The sequence below is a fragment of the Maylandia zebra genome, linkage group LG22 (genome assembly GCF_041146795.1).
Source record: "Maylandia zebra isolate NMK-2024a linkage group LG22, Mzebra_GT3a, whole genome shotgun sequence".
NCBI classification, from domain to species: Eukaryota; Metazoa; Chordata; class Actinopteri; order Cichliformes; family Cichlidae; genus Maylandia; species Maylandia zebra.
In genome coordinates, this window is record NC_135187.1 from 18,486,996 (window position 1) to 18,509,884 (window position 22,889).

A 22,889-nucleotide genomic window follows, 5' to 3' on the forward strand; every position below is an offset into this window, starting at 1 on the left:
TGTCTTATATCTTATTCCAAAGTTCATCTTATTTTTCTCTTTGTCCATGTATATGCATGTGTTTTTACACAAAGATGCACATCAAGCTCATAATGATTCACATGTTTGTTTTTTCTCATTATTTGGCTTTTTGTGTCTTTTACAAAATACCTACTCTACATATTCAGTGTTTCTTAATAAGAAGGAGCATATTATTCATTTTCTGTTACCAAACACAGCTATCCATCCACACACGCATTTGTGGGCATGTTTACTCTGATCATAAAGTATTTTAAGCCATTTAAAGCTTCATTATTATCAAATGCAGATCCCCTATAAAAAGTTATTTATTGGCGCCTTATTAAATATGAAAACTGGCATCCACGTTTTGTTGTTGATTGTGAAGATTTAACTCGATAAATTTCATTAAACACAGAAAGAGCAGTTTTGTTTGGCACACACGTTTCCATGTTGATGATGAGGATGCTGGCCGTAGTGATGATGCTGACAATAGCAGCTGTTGATTTCCCTTGTGGCCAATCAGCAGCCACTTTAAGCTCCGCCCTCTCCGGGTGACGCAGGTAGCTCGTGCTGGTCAGCTGGCTCTGCTGTTTGAGGAGAGCAGCAGCTTCAGAGCCTCCGACTGATGATGGAAACACGGATGGAGCTTTAGTAGAGAGCCAGGGAGGAGATGCTGCGGATGCTGTGAGACAAAGCGAGCCGTGTTTAAGCCCGCGTCAGCCTCAGCTACACCTGCCGTGGATGATTATCTCGATGGGTTGTGGAGGGAGTCGGGCGGACGCGATCATCGAGCCGAGGTACCATGAAAGCTGGACAAGAGAAACAGAATCGACATGGCTTACTAACACGGATGTAGAGACCCCTCTTCCAGTAGCAAACAGTAAGAGCCTCGTCATCTCTAAAATAATGAAGAGAAAGATCTTCCATTAAGATGCAAATCCAAATGCATTCTCTTTAGGTGCCATATATGCTGACAGGGTGCAGCCACAAGCTAAACAAACCACTCACACCACAACTTGACCGAGCTGACACAGCCATCGCAGCCATCTCTACTATCTTGTTTTCACGTTTGAAAGAGTGCCACATTTCAAACACTAACCACTGTCCTGTAGGTAAACCTCTGGAAGCCAACATAAGGGAGAAGAGGATGGTGAACACGGGCACCCAGTGTGGGAAGCAGGCCCTCACCACCAGCAGCTCCAACCACCAGAGGAGACCCAGACGCTCTTTTAGTGATGTAGGTGTCACTGGTAGCAGGTACTGGCATGTGTGAGTCCTAAAACATCTTTGCACACATGGTCATGAGCAGGATTTGAGCACCACCAGTAATGCCACACACCAAACCTGCAAAATCACCGTCATCGTCATTAAAGTGTAACTATATTCATCATTAGCTTTTAACATGTTTACATAGAGTGCAGCTAGAGAAGCTTAATCAGCTCGAGCCATCCACATGCCATTTATGCAAGGGCCTCACAGCATTTAAAATGTCATAAAAGCTTTGTTTGCAATTTTACATAACAATAATGTTCATAGATGATTTACAAGACAGCTATAAGAAAATAATTAAACAGTAATACAAAAATGTAAGATATTCCTAATATTTCTGATTTAACTTATTCTAGTGAGATTTTTTGCATTAGTTTATCGTACATACCAGAAACTCTTTGAGCTAATTGTTTTGTTTTTGCTGTGGGAAATTTTGTAAAGACACTTAAATATAGTTCACACATACTGTCTCACTTACTGCTCATTCATTATATTACAAAATGTCAGTTCATCTGACCTTCGTCAGGTATAAAATTAACATCCCTCCATTATCATTTGTACACTCACTGGCCACTTTATTAAGCACACCTGTTCAGCTGCTCATTAATGCAATCAGCCAATCACATGGCAGTAACTTAATGAATTCAGACATGTAGACAGTCAAGGCGGCCTGCTAAAGTTCAAACTGAGCACCAGAATGGAGAAGCAAGGTGATATAGGCGACATCGATTGTGACGTCATTGTTGTCAACATGAAGGTATGGATCCATCTTGCCTTGTATCAAAAGTTTAGGCACCATGGTGTGGGGGATATTTTCTTGGCACACTGTGAACCCACAGTACCAACAGACCATTGTTTAAATGTCATAGCCCACCCAAGTATTGTTGCTGACCATGCCCATCTTTTTATGACCACAGTTTACCCATCTTCTGATGGCTTCTTATAACATATCACGTCACAAAGCTCAGATGATCTCAAACTGGTTTCTTGAAGAAGACAATGAGTTCAGTGTATTCAAATGACCTCCAGAGTCAGCAGATTTTAATCCAATAGAGCACCTTTGGGATGTGGTGGAACTAGATATTCACATCATGGATGTGAAACAGACAAATCTGCAGCAGCTGCGTGATGCTGTCGTGTCAGTATCGACCAAAATCCTCCGAGGAATGTTTTCAGCACCTTGTTGAATCTGTGCCTTGAAGAATTACGACAGTTCTGAACGGGGCACTAGCAAAGTGTACCTAATAAAGTGATTGGTGAGTTTATCTTTTTAAAAAGGAAAAGTAATAACAGAAACTCTCTTTTTTGTGAGGTTTAAATTGAAAATATTTTTGTTGTTCTCAAAACTGAAATAAGCTTTAAAAAAAGATCTGAAAAATTATTTTATCTTACCAATTATATTTCAGTTTTTCTAAATGACAGTTAAAAATATGTATTAATAATTTAACCTTCCACACATGGAAGAACCTCAGTGACTCACCTCTCAATTGGCCATCTTTGCCCACTCGCTGTTTGTCTAGTGCGGTGACATTTAAATGAAGTGGGATTCCAAATCTTTTCACAGCAATCTACTCGTGACTCCAAAAGGAGGTCATCAAAGGAGGCCAGCGCTTTGTCTAAGGATGGGCAGCCGGTAAGCGCCAACAGCAGTGACGATCCAGAACCTGAAAACGCCTCTGACGAAAGATGAACCTCCACGAGGAGGAAGACGGCTGTAGGTGCGAGTGCCTCTCCAGAGAACAAGATGGAGATTTGAAGACGTGCGTGGCTGATTTTATTTATTTATTTTTATTTTCTATTTTTTTGCAAGATCCTGGCTGTTGTTTGCAGTGATTTACGACACAAGCACCTGCAAACGTCTCCATCCAAAGACCTGTGGATGCTGCATCTTCGTTGTGCCATTGCAAATGCATGTGCAAAGAAGAGAGTGGGTAGCGAGCAATGTTCACACTTTACACCATGCTTCTCTCCCATGCTTATGGTGCCAGTCAGGGAATGTGTCACTGTTTTCAGCCAGTGTGAAGAAAAAAAAACAAAACAAAAAAGAAGAAAAGAAAAAAGAGCAGATTGTCCCATATGCACATGATAATTACAAGCAGTGTGTTCTGTGTGAGGCCTTCCTAAGAATTTGCTTCAGTTCTTTGTGCAAGTATACTCCTTTTGTTGTGAATGATTATCAGTAGTATGGGAACTAATACCGATGCTGTTTAACCTCAGTCAATTCTGTAAGTAATTTTAATTTAAAAGAACCAGAAGTGCTGTTTAGAAGCTGAGACTTGGAGGCGTGAAGCTCGAAGGCTAAAGACTGCCTTTTCCAGCCTTTCGCAAGACATACAAACACATCCGCATGTGCCTACAATTAATCTTGATTCAAAGTGCTGTTGTGTTCTCTTTCAGAGTTTGATTTTTAAAGTTTGCTTTATACTGTTGTGTTCAATACTTCTACTTTACTCTCTGTTACGTTGTAAAATGCACACTTTATATTTAGTATTGTAACATGTAAATTTTTTTGGCTTAATACCGGTCTGCATGTATAGATCGGTGCTATGTTAATTTAATCAAAGTCTCTGCCCAAACTTGATCAATAGCAAGCCATTAAAAAATCAATTAAAAAAAGCCTATCCAACATATGTAAATACAAGCATACTCAGGAGGATTTTCAGGATGGGGCATCTGGCAAATTAGATCATATGACCAGCAGATGGCGTAGTTGACCAGCTGAGGTCTTAATATCTAAACACAAAGAGGTTTGAAAGTGGTAACAACCACATTAAGAAAAGCTCTGACTTACCGGAGGCTGTCGGCTTTACATGATTGTATGAAGGACAATCTGTTGGTCATATAAATAAATTTAAGAATCTGAATTAAAATGGTGTGCATGTGATAATGATCGCTTGTCAAGAGTTTTTAATGACTTTACTTAGATGATGTGATGAAATGTGTACAGACCGTGCCATATTTGTGATGGCAAAACAAACCTCAACGTGTATGTTTCAAAATTACTTTTTTCTTCTTTGCATTAAAATATTTGCTGGCTTTGTAATGTATGAAATCCAGGGGGAAAACAAGTGATCTGAGCATTTATTTCTCATTACACGAATTAAAAGAAATCAACCTTTTCTGTTTCCTATTGTGATTAGACTGGAAAAGCATCCGTTTTGCACTGAGCTATAAACTGTTTCAATTATAAGATAAAGTTTCAAAAGCGTTACTGACTACATTTCCCAATGTAAAATTGGCTTAATTGTAATTATGTGTAATGGTCTCTTTACCTTTAAGAGAGTAATTCATTAGTTTTGCCCAAGCATTATGTAGCCAACTCTGACAATCTCTGATGAGTGAGCAAATCATTTTATAAAACAGTTTTCTGTCATGAGTTTCTTTGTACTTTGCTTCCAAGAAAACAGACTTCATTTTAATTTTATTTTTAAAGTGGTCATGAGCAATAGTTCTTCTCTAGGTGATCTGAAGGTCTTTCAAATGTTTTCTTTTGACATTGGGTGCTTATTCGATTATTTTTAATCCAGTCCTTGTACTTGACCATTTTCAGAGGAATGTGGGTTTTTTTTGCTGTTGTTTCTTTTTTTTCTTCTTTTTTTTGGTGGCCTTTTTGTGCCTGTTAAGCAGTCTGTTAGGCCACTAAGGCCACTTGTCAGGTCCTGTGTCAGCTGGTCCATCACTGGTAATGGTAAAGAAATAAGTTCTTCATAAGGAAGGGAAACAGGAACGGAAGGCTGAGGCATGCCAAACTACATAAGAACTGAACTCAAAATCAGTGACAAAAGGTCTTGTGGAGTGATGAATCCAAATTTGAAATTTTGGTTAAGATTGTCAGTATATATGGAGGAGGTCAGGACAGGGGTAAAACACTGAGATTTTGATCTACTTTGCAGTACCAGCTAGAAAGAATCTAATTGACAGTGGCTTCATTTTTCTGCATGACAATGACCCCAAACACATGGATAGAAAAACACACAATAGCACACCATCAGTCAAGTTCAAGCTGTGTTGAAGACTAAAGGCAGCCATACTGAATATTGACTTTGAAGCTGGTTAGAATTGCACAAACTCTGTTTTTGACTGAAATCCTGTACTTCCAAGTATGTTTGCAAATGTTTCAAGAAATATCTGCGCCCAATTCCCATTTCCTTGAAAAATAGTTATAGGAGTAAGTACGGTACAGTCCACCACATGATTTGTTGACCTTTGTGACACACCTTTTTAAAACAAAAGCCCAAATCAGGTGTGTCGACTCATACTGTATGCTTAGTATTTTTTTAATAAAATATATTTGATAGTTTTATTTTATATAATTTAAAATGATAATTTATTGATTTATATTTTTGATCAAAAAAATATGACCCTTGATTACACACCGGAAGTTCTGTGAGTTATAAAAGACAGGAGTTTTGGCATGTTGCTGATGTTGATTGGTAATTAAACGTTCAGGCTTTAGGACCGCGCGGATCACGTTCTCGGTTGGCTGTGGCTCGGTGTGAACCGTTGGTGCTCCACGGCCACGGTACAGATAACACCTGGCTGACGGACGAGGCTACATCTTATCATGTAGCTGGGCAGCTCTGGGACGTTACCCGACAAACCTGTTCGTTTTCCCCTTTACGTTATGCGGACAAAAATGATTTGAGGATGGCCAAACGACCGGGGACTGAGGATGGGATGGTGACTTCGCCCACCGTTCTCCGGAATTTCGCCGCCGATTTGAGCATCGGAGACGTGAACATGGACTGCAGCGACGGAGCCGAGGAGCTCTCTTTAGAAGAAATCCTGGCTTTGTACAGCCAGCCGATAAACGAGGAGCAGGCATGGGCAGTGTGTTACCAGTGTTGTCGGACTTTAGCGCAGAAACACCGGAGGAGAAGCTCCAAGTCTGCTGTTGTCTCATCAGCCGAGCACCCGAGAAGGATTGAGGGACCCGGGAATGTGAGGCTCGGGAGAGACGGGACTGTCAAACTGCACTTTGAAGACAACGCAGGTAACTAAATCAACCAACCAAGACCGGGCAGGTGTCCGCTTTAGCTTTGTGTGCTATGAGTAACTGCACAGGTTAAACGAGGGAGACTGGCTTTGAACAGGCAGCCGTCAACAACGACAACAAAAAGCATTTTCCTCCACATCCCTGACAGGCCAAACGAATGGAGCATCCCTACGAAGAGGCCATGTTGTTGTAGCTGCCTGCTTTTAGCCATGTGGCGATTTTGTTTACAGGCGCCTATTAATAATACATCATAGATCACCGCATAGCTGCTGGGGGGAAGACCACGAAAGCTTGTATGATGAATTATTTACGTTGCGGGTTTGTTCTCATAACAGCGGCTGATATTTACATCACAAACATGATTCATATTAAAGCTCTGTTTAGACTGGTTTGTGAACAGGGCTGCCTCACAGCCACTCTCCCCTGGAGTACAGCGGTCAGTTAGTCAGCAAACACAAATCACGTGACCTGTTCAAATTGCAGAGCACCTTTTTGGGTGCCAGACTGCGGTGAAACAAAACACTCCCTACAAGCACGAGGCCGGAGACAGATGAGTCATAGCTGCTCTTTGTTGTGACATTTTGGGGTGAATTGGGGACAAATTTGGGGCCAGGAGGCAGAATCCATTCAACAGCAAGGTGCCAGGTGTAGGCTGAGAGGTTCCACGCAATTTAAATCTAGCTGGATGGAAGTTTGTGTACGCACGTTGACTGTATACATCCTCTATATCCACTCTGTTTTTGTTTCCGTCATGCGATTTAGAGGATCCTTGAACTCTTTAATACAGGCTCATTTTCTATACAGATATTTTTGGGTAGTAAATAGACTTTTGTTCTGTGCTTGGCTGTACAGATAGGAAAGCAAGTTATGTTTAATTCAATTCAGATTTTTTTATATGGCACCAAATCACAGCAGTAATCGCCTCAAGATGCTTCACATTGTAGGGTGAAGACCTTAAAATAATACAGAGAAAACCCCACCAGTCAGATGACCCCCCACTATGAGCAAGTGCTTGGCAAAAGTGGGGGGGGGGGGAAACACCCAAACGTTTAACAGGAAGAAACCTTTGCGAGAACCAGGCGGGATGGCAGATATCTGCCACGACCGGTTTGGGGTAAAGGGAGGAAGACACTGTAAGAGAGTCAGAGGTTAATAATAAGTAATGCAGAGAGGTGTATAAACATGGTAAAAAAAGAAACACTCAGTGCATCATGGGAAGCCCCCAGCAATCTAGGCCTATTGCAGTGTAACTAAGGGAGGATCGTCAAAATTGTACTTTTAAATATCCTAGGAATAATAAGTAAACCAGCAGTCTGGGAGTGACACGATCTGTTTGGTTGATACGGTACAATGATGTCTTTAAGATAAGCTGGATCTAAAGTGAGAGTAGATGTCTAAGATGAAAACGCTCGACTTCTATAAGACCCACACCAGAAAAACGTATTAGAAGCCAGCAGGTCTCTGTGTACTGAAACTACAGATGAAACTGTAGTGTATCTCTATACACAGGAGAAAGGCTTAGTCTTGTACAACAGCTCAGGTGTGGAGAAAGGTGTGTAATGCCTTTAACTGCATTCCATTAATATTTCAGAGATGAGATTGGGTGTGTCTTTCTGCGCAGCCACATTATGTGGGGAACTGATTTGAACCTTTCTTATTTTTTCCGTCCCCCTGTCTTGAGTTGACCCCTCTGTCCAGCTCTGCCTTGTCTAGACTAACCAGTAATATTGTCTTCCTGTGACTCCGGCTCTCAGAATAAACAGATTCACTTGGTGCTGCTTAGCATCTTTGCACCACCAAAAATGGAACAAATGTGTTGATTAGATGCACTGATTTTCAGAGTGCACATCAGTTCGAGATTATGGGGAGAGTCCTCTGCTGCTCCTCCTCGCTGGTGGCTGGAGTATTTTTGGGACAGCTTGGCCCTGTCCTGATTCCTATTAGGCCTGGTGATGAGAGAGATGTGAGACCTATTAAGCATCCAGCAGCTGAGTGGCTAGTGTACCACACCGGCATAAAATCAGGGCTTATGCAACCTGCATATGGCCTGCATGAGTCAGTGACAAGGTGGCATGATTTGGCCAGCTCCCAGACCACCAACAATAAGCTCCTCAACCCCTCTAGTGATATTGGCCTATATTAAGATTTTGACTGCTGCTGTGGGTGGTTATCAAGAAATCTCAGCAAGCGAAGAAGTGTTTATTTTCGTGACGCACAGCAAACAGAATCGGACTAATAAGCAGCACCAAGTCTTGGCTTATTTTGCGGTGAATCGAGGCGTGATGAACATGCTGCAGTCAGATCGGTTCACATGGAGCATGGGAAAGAATACCTTTGCCTCCTCTCCTGAATGCTGCATCAGACGAGACGTTTACCCTGATTTCAGTGATCCATACCAGCAGGAGCTTCTTTTCCTTCTAAATTTATTTGACTTGCGGGTAGTGATGGTTAAAGACTTAATTATCGTGTCTCTCTGTGAAAGCCGCGAATGCCTTTCAGCAGAACAGAGGCTATTTGAATGGACAGAATAGTCAGGCTGACACTACACTCCTCTAAATATGTCCGCTGAGATTTACTTGGCCTGCAAGGGTCCTGGCTGAGCCACCGCTCCTCTGCTGGGACAAACAGAGGATCCAGTGTTTCCCGAATGAGTATTCATGAGTAATTGTTGGCTGTTATTTAGTGGCCTGCAACAGAGTTGTTGCACACTATGAAACAAATGTTTTTCATGGATGTGTCCTTGAGCAGGAAGTCTAATTTTATTTGAATAGTTTATGAGTTGAAGCCTAAATGGCACCAGTGTTAGTACGCAGAATGATTGCATCTCTGGCCAAAGTTTCTCATTTATATGCGATGACCTAATTTTACAGTCTGGACTGTTGCTCTTTCATTCTGTACTTTAAACTGTTGCCTCATTCTTACCGGTGGTTATAGGTAGCTCAACTCGCTGCCTCAGGTAACTTAATTAGGGCTGAAGTTCATAATTTTAACTTTAACCAATAGTTAAAAATTCCTAGTCCTCCCAGCACCTGGAATTTTAAAAGTTCCTCGTTTTCTTTCTTTCATGTTGTTTATGGGTGAAAAAAAACTTTGTAATGATTTGAAGTCATTTGGAGCAGTAGTACCCTCAACAGAGTTGTTGCACAGGCTGAAAATAACCCCTGTATCAACATCCCTGTGTTGGTGTTGTTCCCAGATCATCATAATTAATGTCACATTATCGTGATGTCATAGTTTTGCGATGTAGAAACACCATCCCGACACACACCGAACCCTGACCCCATAACTGTAACCCAAACCACATCCTAATCCCGAACTCTCCCACATTGGCTGTTATTTTCCACATCGCAAAGCTATGGGAATATGAAATATATGAAATTGTATTGAAAAGGAAAAATTTAGATGTTGGGTCAGGATGTTTTGGAGATATATTTTAATACACTGGATATTTCGAGCATTATTTTTCCATCATGTAAGATGGATATTGTGAACAGACGTGTTTGAACACAAACTGCAGTCTTTTTCTAAACTTAAAGTAATTTTTATGCTGTTGGCATTATTGTTATATTTTTCTTCTGGATACAAAGGAACTGCTTATTTCTATTGATTTTTAGGATGCTTTGTGGACATCTTGCAGCAGTGCTGGGTGGAAAAATAATTGCCTGAAGAGATGTGGAGACCCTGATTTGCTTAGTCTTTTTTTTTTTCTTTTTTTCCCCCAAAACATGAAAGATAATGTGTAGTCATTTTTTTAAAAATTTATTAAAAACAAAACAAAACAATAATTGGTAACATTTCACCTTTTATGCAGGTATTTATTGAAAGGTCATAAACTTTAGGTATTGATTTCTTTTATTTTTCTTTCCATTTTAAGCAATGTATCCATGGAAACAAGAGCGAGAGAATGAGAGCAACGTTTCGATGTTTGAATGAAAATACTACTACAAGCAGCCCCCAGTGGCTGGTTTTGACATCTCTGTCTGCCTCAGGCGATGTGCGAGCAGTGTGCCGTGACTTGAGAGGAAAACATAATAATTTATTAACTTGCTCTTTTTACAATCATCTTCAGTGCCGTTGAGTAATTTTGCTCGCGTCTTCTAACCTCCATTTTGGTTTGTAACACCGTGTGAAGTTTTCCTCGCTTCGAGGCGCCTTTGGATGATTTGTACAGTGCGTTCCCATTAATGATTAAGAGGGTGTGTTTGACTTGGTGATTGTTACAGGCAGCTACTTGCACAATAAGTGACATCCTCATTGTATGAGTGAATAACTCTCCTTTCTGCTGTCATTACAGATAAATACCAGTCGGCCCCTACGTCATTAGAGGTGAGTTCACATTCAATTCAATTTAATTCAATTTATGGGTAAAGCAGCAGCACCGACTCATAACAGCAATCACTTTAAGGCGCTTTATACTGAAAGGTAAAGACCCTACGGTAAACCCCAACAATCACACGACCCCCAGTAAGCAAGGACTTGGCAACAGTGGGAAGGAAAAACTCCCTTTTAGCAGGACGAAACCTCCAGCTGAGCCAGGCTCAGGGAGGCAGGGAGGGTCAGTCATCTGCTTTGACCAGTTGGTGGGGTGAGGAGGGGAAGATGGGACAAAAGACACACTGTGGTAGAGAAAGCCAGTAATCAGTTTTGAACACATTTTTTTTTTTTTTTTTCCTTTCAGTGATCCCAGTAGAACATGTGGACGTTACTTAAACGTTTGAATTAAATGTTTACAGTCTTTTCATTTCACAGGAAGACTAATTTGCTTCAACGCAGACAAAACAATTTCACAATCTGTTGCCATTAGTCTGACCGTCACTGCTCCCATTACCTAGAAGGAACGCTACAAATGGGGTGGCGTGGCAGCTGTGGTGCAGCGTTGTTCACTCTGGCCCTGCAAAAAACATTCCCTCATGTCTTGTGAGTGCAAGCAGATATTAAGCATTAGCCCATTTTCACTTTACAGACTAGGAGAAATATGGGGTGGGGAGCACATCCCAGCCAGACCTGTGATGCGCTTAAACCTGAGCAAGTGGGTAAGAGCGCAATACAAGTAGCGCTCTTCAGTTTGTTCTGCAGTTATTGTTTGTGCTGCACTTAAAAAGAGCAGCTCTGTTGTTGTTCACCGAATGTTGTTGTTCATCGGTTTATTTTTAGCTCTCATCGCGTCAAACCTCATCGCCAAAACCACGTTAAAAGGACATGTGCCCAGTGTGTGTTTGTCCAGCACTATGTGCTGTATAATGTTGGGAGGAGAAGTCTTCATTATGTGTACAGAGAGGATACTTTGTGTAATTGGTCCATCAGGTCTGAGCAGTTTATGTTTGTCTTTGTTCACGTGATCTCAGGCATGCACAGTATGCAGCTGTCCCTGCATGGCTAAGTTTGAAATAGAATTTCTCTTCGTCAGCTGATGGTCAACACTGATTATCTCAGGGCTGAAGCCGACCTGTGGCAGCTTGGTTAGAAGTGAAAATGCTTAACTTGGGTTGGTTTTCTTTGCAAGTTCATGCATCTGCCATTGCATGATTGGTTTCTACAAATAAGCTGGGAAGAGGGTGTGTTTTTTTTTTTTTTTTTTTTTTTTTTTTTTTTTTTTTTTTTTGTCTTTTGTTTTTTTTGGTGGTGATAATATCTTTCATAATGGTTATTGTTATCAAGTTTTTCAAAGCGTGAAAGTTCCACTGAGGGAAGTGTGGTTTAAGGCTTTAAAAACTGTATTTATCAGCTTATGCACAAATGTAACCAAAAGAGCACTCGGAGAGAATCTTCTGCAAATCCCAAAGGCTCTTGTCTGATTTTTTTTAATTTTTTTTAAAAATTTTATTTATTTATTTATTTTTTAAAGAGTGATAGCGATCTCTTTAGGGGGGAAAAAGGAGGGAAAGGTTTCGGCTCGGGTATCACGCAAATTGGTTTTGCTCTTTAAAAAAATTCCCGTCTGCATCTTGCAAGTGGAAATTAATTCTTCTATCCAACCCATCAAGGAAATTGACGCCCAAGTTTCGTTTGTTGTGTCTGTGGATATGCTCCACTTCCCCACCAGGTTTCATGAAACTCCAGTTGTTGGTTTTTGTGTAATCCTGCTGACAGACTGAAAACATGTCTCCACCCTGGGTTTTGCGCTTTGGAGGAATTACCTGTCACCTGGGCAGAGCAGTTTTCCCACGTGATGGTGACAGCGTTGATGTGTTTTATTAGAGCTGGAATTTATTTTTTAAAATCACTGCTTTTATATGGACCAATCATCTGACTTTTCCTTTAGAAGCACTCTGAAGTTTAAATATTTTCAAATCTAAGTTTAGAAATTGTATTTTTGTAATTTCTTTTTAATTGGCGATTTGCATGAGAACCTAGCTCTTGCAGAAATAGCCAATGCCAGACACTAAAAGGGTGAAAACACAAAAGTAAAATAGAGTTAAAGTGAATTGAATTTCATTTTAACTGGGAATGATAATAGTGTTGTCAGAAAACTTTATAAAGACATTTAATTTCAGTATAGCCAATACCTCAGTATAGCCAATACCTCAGTATAGCCAATACCTCAGTATAGCCAATACCTCAGTATAGCCAATACCTCAGTATAGCCAATACCTCAGTATAGCCAATACCTCAGTATAGCCAATACCTCAGTATAGCCAATACCTCAGTATAGCCAATACCTCAGTATAGCCAATACCTCAGTATAGCCAATACCTCAGTATAGCCAATACCTCAGTATAGCCAATACCTCAGTATAGCCAATACCTCAGTATAGCCAATACCTCAGTATAGCCAATACCTCAGTATAGCCAATACCTCAGTATAGCCAATACCTCAGTATAGCCAATACCTCAGTATAGCCAATACCTCAGTATAGCCAATACCTCAGTATAGCCAATACCTCAGTATAGCCAATACCTCAGTATAGCCAATACCTCAGTATAGCCAATACCTCAGTATAGCCAATACCTCAGTATAGCCAATACCTCAGTATAGCCAATACCTCAGTATAGCCAATACCTCAGTATAGCCAATACCTCAGTATAGCCAATACCTCAGTATAGCCAATACCTCAGTATAGCCAATACCTCAGTATAGCCAATACCTCAGTATAGCCAATACCTCAGTATAGCCAATACCTCAGTATAGCCAATACCTCAGTATAGCCAATACCTCAGTATAGCCAATACCTCAGTATAGCCAATACCTCAGTATAGCCAATACCTCAGTATAGCCAATACCTCAGTATAGCCAATACCTCAGTATAGCCAATACCTCAGTATAGCCAATACCTCAGTATAGCCAATACCTCAGTATAGCCAATACCTCAGTATAGCCAATACCTCAGTATAGCCAATACCTCAGTATAGCCAATACCTCAGTATAGCCAATACCTCAGTATAGCCAATACCTCAGTATAGCCAATACCTCAGTATAGCCAATACCTCAGTATAGCCAATACCTCAGTATAGCCAATACCTCAGTATAGCCAATACCTCAGTATAGCCAATACCTCAGTATAGCCAATACCTCAGTATAGCCAATACCTCAGTATAGCCAATACCTCAGTATAGCCAATACCTCAGTATAGCCAATACCTCAGTATAGCCAATACCTCAGTATAGCCAATACCTCAGTATAGCCAATACCTCAGTATAGCCAATACCTCAGTATAGCCAATACCTCAGTATAGCCAATACCTCAGTATAGCCAATACCTCAGTATAGCCAATACCTCAGTATAGCCAATACCTCAGTATAGCCAATACCTCAGTATAGCCAATACCTCAGTATAGCCAATACCTCAGTATAGCCAATACCTCAGTATAGCCAATACCTCAGTATAGCCAATACCTCAGTATAGCCAATACCTCAGTATAGCCAATACCTCAGTATAGCCAATACCTCAGTATAGCCAATACCTCAGTATAGCCAATACCTCAGTATAGCCAATACCTCAGTATAGCCAATACCTCAGTATAGCCAATACCTCAGTATAGCCAATACCTCAGTATAGCCAATACCTCAGTATAGCCAATACCTCAGTATAGCCAATACCTCAGTATAGCCAATACCTCAGTATAGCCAATACCTCAGTATAGCCAATACCTCAGTATAGCCAATACCTCAGTATAGCCAATACCTCAGTATAGCCAATACCTCAGTATAGCCAATACCTCAGTATAGCCAATACCTCAGTATAGCCAATACCTCAGTATAGCCAATACCTCAGTATAGCCAATACCTCAGTATAGCCAATACCTCAGTATAGCCAATACCTCAGTATAGCCAATACCTCAGTATAGCCAATACCTCAGTATAGCCAATACCTCAGTATAGCCAATACCTCAGTATAGCCAATACCTCAGTATAGCCAATACCTCAGTATAGCCAATACCTCAGTATAGCCAATACCTCAGTATAGCCAATACCTCAGTATAGCCAATACCTCAGTATAGCCAATACCTCAGTATAGCCAATACCTCAGTATAGCCAATACCTCAGTATAGCCAATACCTCAGTATAGCCAATACCTCAGTATAGCCAATACCTCAGTATAGCCAATACCTCAGTATAGCCAATACCTCAGTATAGCCAATACCTCAGTATAGCCAATACCTCAGTATAGCCAATACCTCAGTATAGCCAATACCTCAGTATAGCCAATACCTCAGTATAGCCAATACCTCAGTATAGCCAATACCTCAGTATAGCCAATACCTCAGTATAGCCAATACCTCAGTATAGCCAATACCTCAGTATAGCCAATACATGTAAAATGCTTTAAATTAAACCTGCTGAGCATAAGCATGTTAGCATTGTCTGTCTGGACGGGCTGGCATGCTCAACTAGTGATCCGATCACTGCTGTAACTGCCTGCCTCTAAGAGCTGGTAACTGCGTTTCAGCTTAATTTAATAATGTAAAGTCTTCTGACATTAATTAGAACTGTAAATTCATCCCATTGTTTTCTCCTGACCAATCTGCCTTCGGATAATTTGGGAAAATTGATTTATATCCCTTGCACACAAAAGGTGCAAAGGTGTTTATGGCCCAATTCCTGTGCTCCTAATTCTTGACTTTACATGTTTTTGTTGTGTCTTAGTCGCTTGTGGAAGTGAGTCAGCCACTACCCCTCTCTCTTACCTCTGCTTCTAGTTTTTGGAGCAAATCACTAGCTTGTTAACACCTGCTTTACAACCAGTAAAAATGGGTGTAATGGGTAATCAGTAATGCTAGAGAAAAAAAAAAATCTTTTCCTGACATTAAAAACGGTGGCATATTTGGCTTTCTCTTCTAGTGCTCGGTCATCTTTTAGGAAAAAATGTTTGAGTTGTACTGTGCACCTTCTGTTGTAGCCTACAGGACAAGCTTAACCTAGTTTGTCCTCATCTGAAGATTAAGGTGAGATTACTGCTAGTATCCTATTACAAGGTCCAGAGGTTGCCAGATCTGCACTTTGGGGCCAAAATGATTAGTTTTCCAGTATAATGTTTGAAGTAAACCCTTGGAATTAATATAGATTGTAGTGGGCTGAGGTTTAGCTTTAGGGATTCTCAGAAAATTGGAGTTAATGCAACCTGTCTTTAGGTCTGTTTTTCTACTGCTTAAAACATTATACCCTTAAAGATCAGTTTAAAGTCCATGTGGGGACCATCATGTTGTGTTTTGTAGATTAAGCTTCTCAGATTGGGTAGAAATTGCATATATATGCATTTCAGCATCGTGCAGTTGTGACTTCCGCTCTGTAGCGGGTTAAGCAGGTGCTGCTATGAGGGTTCTGTAAGCGCAGGGGCTGGATGTTTCTCCCTTCACCCTTATGTATGTCACTGGAGGTTATAAGCCTTGTCCCTGCAGAGACTGCCCTTCAGTTGTGTCAGCTTTGACGAAAGAGTGCACATTTGTGGAAGAAACAGGGTTTTCTTTATGTAGATCTCAGGCACGGCCGAGGATTGTTCTGATCTGTTTTCTGCATGCTTGTTTGTAGACGCAGCTTTTGAATTCAGTCGCAGTCCCCCGGGGTGAGTCTCAGTTGGATCCCTGTATGCCCAACATGTACCAATGGCCTGTATTTATATAGCACTTTACTAGTCCCTAAGGACCCCAAAGCGCTTTACATATCCAGTCATCCACCCATTCACACACACATTCACACACTGGTGATGGCAAGCTACATTGTAGCCACAGCCACCCTGGGGCGCACTGACAGAGGCGAGGCTGCCGGACACTGGCGCCACCGGGCCCTCTGACCACCACCAGTAGGCAACGGGTGAAGTGTCTTGCCCAAGGACACAACCGAGACTGTCCGAGCCGGGGCTCGAACCGGCAACCTTCCGATTACAAGGCGAACTCCCAACTCTTGAGCCACGATCGCCCATTATGTTGCACCCTGCTTTTATTCAAATTGATCAATTGATTTTTTTGGGGGGATGCTGACTGCTTTTCTTTTAAAGCGGCTGGCATTACAGTCCCTGAGGTTACATTTCTGCCTGTACAAGAAAATTCACACAGAAACTAAACCGCAGGGATCTGTTTAGCATTTAGTGCTATTCTGATCAAGGTTTTCTATTTATATCTAACACTGAAGAAGCTCTTGCTCAGTATTTATTTTTATTGTTTCTTTTTTTATGTGGTCCAGCCAGGCTTGAGAGATTAATATTTTTCTCCTGCTTGGTCTGTCAAGTCTATAAAGTTATCAGATCTTTAGCTCTTTGTGGTTTTTGGAACAAGAGGAGCTGTTTTTCTGCTGTGCCATAGAAGCTGTCTGTCAGATTTGTGGTGTTTAGAGCTACTTTAGGGATTCTGACAGCATTTAGGTCAAACTCAGTGGGAGGACTTTTCCAGCTGGTGATTAGTGTATTTCACTGCAGCCTTTAAACTCTGTAGGTTTGTGCTTTTCAGAGCATGTTTTTTTTAATTTTTTTTTTATTTTTTAATCCACACACTGCCATTGGCTTGAAGCTGTTTGATTAAAAGCTGATTCTTTGTGTGATGTATTCAGTCTCAGCTCATGTGTAGTTTTTATCTGTATGTGCCTTTTTTCTTTCAAAAATGTTATCCTGCATTTTCAGTGTCTGCTTTTATGCCAGTTTCCTATTGAAGTGGAAATGATCATATGTAACATCAGAGCTGACTGTTCTCAGGGCTCAGCGTTTTCCAGTTGACTTCACTGATGAATGCAAACTCAGCTGAGTTTGACCTGAAGACGTAAAGAAGCTCCGTCTTCTGTCCCACTCTGAAGTGGGAAGGTGATGCTTCAGACCGGAGGAGGCTGAGCATCCGCTCCTGCAGTGGAAGACCTCACGGTTTAACTTTGGTTATGTAACTGTCTGTGTTGCGGTGGCTTCACTCTACTGCTGCAGCAAATGCTGAAGGCGGCTTATCTGATGTCTTTGTGAAATCTACAGGCCGCAGTGATACCCAGGGCTGTGCGATTGTGTTACCTCTGCTCCAGGAATCTGTTCGGGTAGTTGGTGTAGTCTGCAAAAGGGAAACTGTCTCCATTTCCGGTTCCACTACAGCTTGGAGAGTAGCTGGACAGTGTTTGTAGACACGTCCATCACTTTCATGCAAATTCCAACTGCATTACTGACTATAGTAGTGACCTAAGCAATCACAAGGAGGGATTTTTCTTTTCTCCAAATCAGTAATGCACGTTCTTCCCTCACGACAGGTGGCTGACAGATGGTCATGAACTGACCTTCATAGGACTGCGTGACTGGTCATTAAAAATCATGCAACTGCTTTCAACTGGTCAGGAAATCCTAATTTCTCTCCTCAAGCCCAGTGGCTGCCAGATGGGACTTTATTTGCCCGATCTTACATTGTCATCGTGATTGTCATTTGTCCGAGATGGTGGACAAGTTAACATCATGTGGTTACGTGTCTGCAAAAACCTCAATAAGCAAATTTCATTTCATTAATGGCCACATCAAGGGCCAGATATGCAGTTTATTGATATGCTTTAATTTTCTTATAAAAAGAAATGTTGGAGGTCACATAGAGGCTTCGTACAGGCAGTTCTGTCCACAGAAAGCTGTTCTCGCACATGCTTCTACAAGTATCACCTAACACGTTTCATAGATCCGAACTTATGGCTGTGTCAAAAAGATCATGTAGTTCACGTGCATCAGAGCCTGGTGCTGAAATTAGCCATGATAAAATCTACATTTTCAGTTTAAAGATGAACCAAAAACCTCAAATTGGCCTCTGTGACTTGGACATTTCCTCTTGTGTGATGTGGAAATGATGACGACAATATTAGACTTGAGCTTTTGCTATAGTTGAAATGTTTTTAAGCTCAGCAAGCTCAGCACCCTCTTAATCACTAGTGAAACTTTGAGTTTACTCACCTGTACCTTGAACCTTACCTTGAGGATTATTTGACTAGTACTATGTTTAATGATCAGACTAGTTGTAAATTCTGCATAAATTGGGTAGAGGTCTCAGCAGCACAGGAGCCTGACTTCTTTCTGCTTTGCTCGTGTGAGGATGTGCTGCTCTTCAGCACAAACGACTCATTCTTTGCACATCTGCGTAAGCGCTGACTCACCGATGGTTTTCCCTCCATCTTGGTTGCTCCTTGTACTGCTTTTCAGCTTATACAACTACAAGAACTACAACTATACAAGAGAATGTAAACAGTTGAGTTTTTTGCGATCTATTTAAAATAGTGAAAATTTGAATTGGCTACACATAAAACATACTGTAGTAGGAAGAGTTCTGTTTCGCTCAAAAACCCACATTGAACTGCACTTTGCAGAATAGGTTTCTGTGCTTTAATGTTGGTAAAACACTGTTTTTCCTCACGCTGTAGACTGCTGGAGCACATTTTCTCACCCTTTGTTTAAAACTCCTTCTTTAACATCCTAAACCTAGTCTGCTTAGCTGGTTCAATGAAAATATGGCAAAGCTGGTTACATAGTCATGGTGTTTCCTGGCTTAAAATAGTCCTTTGGAGGCTCATTATATGCATAAACTCTATTGGTCCACATAAAGTTAAACAAAAAGTCTGTATTTGCTTGCCTAACAATAGGCTGTGTATTTTCCAGGCTAATTTTGGTGAATTTGAGTAAGTAAAAATGACAAAACCTCACCAAAAATGCTTATATTTATATTTGCTCTGTGGTTTATTTAACCATCAGACAACCAAGGTTAGTTGTATGACAGATTAATGACTTTTCCAAGCAAATACATGCACGCACACACTCCTCCCTAGCTGTTGAGACAAAAAAATGTGCTTACTTATGAGTTCTTTATTTTATTGTCAGACAACTACTGTCTGAGTGTGCACCTAGTACAGACCTGTTTTAACTAATTAACTGTGGAAATACTCCCAAATTTGCTGATCTGCTTCTTTGGAAGGGAAAAGGAAAGCTGCATCTAAATCTAACTTTTTTTTTTTTTTTTTTTTTTTAATAGTTTCATACACTAAAAATATATGTTCCAATTATTGTGAATTGTGATCTGCCTTTTTGGTTCAAGAGTGAACATGAAATCTGTGAGGTGGACAAAGGTTATTCATGAATGAGGAATTCTTTTTGTATTTTGTCACAGATTCTTAAGATAATGCCTCTGGCACAGGGAAGTAGATTCTCTATGTAAAATCCCTCATTGTTAAAAACTTTCCCCATGCAGTGATGTAATGCAGCTGGTTATTATCTTTCTTTGTGGAGGTTGAGGGAAAGTGCACTCTATTTTGAGTGGATTGGTGATTCACAATCTTGAGGATGCTTGTAAACTTTCTGAGAAAGCCTGTCACGGAGCTCAAGCTGAATTCATTCTGTGTTACGATTTTCTTTTTCTTTGGCACCCAGATGACTCATCCTGCTGCATTTCCTACTAGGCATTTTTAAACACTGGTCATATCCCGTGTTACCTGCTGTGGCTGCCTGGGGAATTTACTTGGAGCCTTATTCACCTAATAGTTTGCTACCACACTTATCCCGTAGCTTAAACCCCAGCAGTGGTTTTCCTGGCTGCCTTTCACAGCTGTTTACCCACATGCTTCCTCTTCCTCCACCTCACTGCCTCAATCCTCTGAATCACAAGTCTTCAGATGTGACTGTTTTCAGTTACTCACCACAATCTATATTTTCCTTATTTCCTCTCCTGTTTTCTTTTCAATAAGTCTGGCTTTTGATACTTAAGATGCCTCTTCCCCATTCCTTCTGACTTGAACTCAAAGGAACTTTCTCCATATGTCGCTGAACAGAATTATTTAGCTGCTGTGTTGGTTGACCTGTGGCCCGTTCCCACTAAACACTGATTCTTCCATCCTTCAGCTCCCTTTGAGTTAAGGTTACCAGTTGGGGTCTGGTAACCTTAACTCCAGTCGGAGTCTGTGAGCCGTCATAGGGTGAGAGGCGAGATAAATCCTGTTCACCTAACCCTATGGACCATATGTGGCAAAATTCATCCAAATTATCGGGAATATTGTACTTGGTGCTTAATTATTGTATTAAACAGTGATCCTTACTGTGCTAGTTGCTGTTGAACCACTGGACAATCACTGAAACTAATTTTGTGTTTGATTAGAAAATTTGATTCAAACAGTAACTGTTGGCTAAACGTACTCTTGACCCACCACTACAGAAAATGTCCTTAACTGGACATGTAGTATAGTGAGACTGCTTAGCCTGGACATGAAAACACGAGGTTTCTTATGTATACGTGGTGCAGTATAAAGCTGATGATCCTTTTTGCCTGTGAATGAGATCCCCATGTGCAGACGGTCACTCCTGAATTTCCTAGTTTCCCTGCCCACTACAGTGCATGTTGTACTACAGATGGATTAAAAGGTTGCATAATAAGACACTAAGGAATAGGATATTTGTTTTAGCCTGGGAACAGGATTATCAACTGCACACAGAGATGATTGAGGAATGATAACGATGTAACACTATGAAAGCAATCTTTTCCCAGTGAGAATAGGTGGGTTGATTTTTGGAAATTGAGAGAATCTATTCCTGCTTTTTTTTTTTTTTTTTTTTTTTTTTTCTTTCTGGGGGGCATTTTTAAATCTTTTGATGTTTAATAGGCAAACAAATTGTATTATTGGTTATAATCCAATATGCATATCTGTGCACAGACTTTGAAGAGCAGGTGCTCACGTCAGAAAAAGCCATTATAAAATAATAAGAAAATATTGAGTTGCACACAGTAGCAGACGCTTTCCTTGCTTGCGTACTTACCGATTTATTTATATCTATGAAAATATTTTCATAAAGAGTCGGTGATCTTATTCAATTTCATAATGTTCCAAAATATCATACACTTAAGTAATGAAAATGATGAAAAATCGATAAAATTTACAGTGATGTGTTGTGACTCCACAAAGATATGTTGAGGACTAATGCTCATGACATTATGATCACATGGTTCTTTCTGTTGTCACACATGGGGTCCAACAGAGCTCAGGTGATTTTAAAGCAGAATAGCTTGCTTTTTATAAGTGGGCTGTTACTGCTTATGTTCGTCCGGCTGTAATCGTATCTCAACTTCATAATGCTGACAAACGTGGACGAAGCTAGTGCAAACACGGTCGTTAACTGGCTGTCGCTAATAAAAGCAGGTCAGAGCCATGCTGCTGCTCCTCTGGGTGCTGCAACGGCACGCATAGCTGGCTGTGAAGATAAGATGGCTGGGCCGGGCATTGTTGGGCAGAGGTTAGTTTTTGTTTAATAAAATTGGAACTTAATTATATACAGTTTCTAAAATCCCAATGCGTTGAATTAACTGAAACTGATGCCCATTCAGAACTCTATCTTTCACCATGATCATGAGTTCAGAATTTTTTGTCTGACCCTGTGATTCCTCAGATATGTTACCAGACCCGTTTTGGCTTTTGGACTATACAAACAAAACAAACAACACAAAAAAAACCAACATTTAAGCTACAATGTGCTGCACCTTGATGTACCAGGACATCAAATACATTGTCACAACTGTGAAAATGGATCGTACAGTATCCAAGTAAAATCCCACACTCTAGAACTGCGTGGTTTGTGTCAGTTATTTTAGTAGTCAGTCTGATTAAATGAGTTTCTTTTCGCCTTGTTGACCTTAACATACCTAAACGTGTGCACTCCACACCCTTCTCTTCCATGTAGTACACTCCCAGACTCCAAAGACGAGTGCAGTGCTGTTTTTGGCACCAAACCAGCGCATATCCAGCCATGCCCATCAGAACTAGCTTCACTCACAGCAACGGTCTGGTTTGTTTGGGACACCTCCCTCTTTCAACAATACACATCTGGAAATAGAATATGCAGTGCAGTAATGACAGAGCATTTATTTAATGGCTCTGGTGACAAGTGGCAAACAAAATAAACACAGAAGTTATGGCAAAATTTACTGAAGTCAATTTTTGTGTTTGCTGCTGAAACTTCAGGTGAAGTGCTCTGTATCCTTAGCCTTTGAGTATCAAAGGATGTCCACGTGCGGAATAGTATTTTAATTTTTGTGGGTACTTTGCTAAATGTCTTCACTCCCACCGCGCTCTGATTGAAATCATTTGGCCCGGTCATAACGATATCTGACGTTTCCAAGGTTGTTTCAGGTTGACTGGCCAATACTTCCGACACTTGTTGACCTCAGACCGAGGGTTAGATCAGTGAACTAAGTGCGCTGATGTAAAACTAGCAG

General features: G+C 40.8%; 2 protein-coding genes across 13 annotated transcripts in view; both read left to right on the top strand.

Moving 5' to 3' along the window:
• The first annotated feature begins 583 nt into the window (after positions 1-583).
• si:ch211-215i13.3 (uncharacterized) lies at positions 584-4,487 on the top strand. 5 transcript variants are annotated; one of them, XR_013095376.1, is made up of 4 exons: positions 584-880; positions 1,113-1,269; positions 2,834-2,987; positions 3,080-4,487. XR_013095376.1 is itself a non-coding variant. In XM_004548097.4 (4 exons), the coding sequence occupies exons 1-3, from the start codon at positions 742-744 to the stop codon at positions 2,957-2,959; spliced, it is 390 nt and encodes a 129-aa protein (XP_004548154.1). In that variant the 5' UTR covers positions 584-741; the 3' UTR covers positions 2,960-2,987; positions 3,080-4,485. The 5 variants fall into 5 exon arrangements, 4 of the variants coding, with proteins under 4 accessions (XP_004548154.1, XP_012773695.1, XP_076735636.1 ...); XM_004548097.4 differs by having other exon boundaries at positions 1,113-1,237; positions 3,080-4,485; XM_012918241.4 differs by having other exon boundaries at positions 2,834-4,487.
• Positions 4,488-5,711: 1,224 nt separating this feature from the next.
• Positions 5,712-22,889, top strand: part of spire1a (spire-type actin nucleation factor 1a) — a 32,824-nt gene continuing 15,646 nt past the window's right edge. For all 8 annotated transcript variants that reach the window (XM_004548088.3, XM_004548090.3, XM_004548089.3 and 5 more), the window contains exons 1-2: positions 5,712-6,262; positions 10,560-10,591. In XM_004548088.3, coding sequence (XP_004548145.2) covers positions 5,917-6,262; positions 10,560-10,591 — 378 coding nt within the window. In that variant the 5' untranslated portion in view covers positions 5,712-5,916. The remainder of the gene's footprint in view (positions 6,263-10,559; positions 10,592-22,889) is intronic.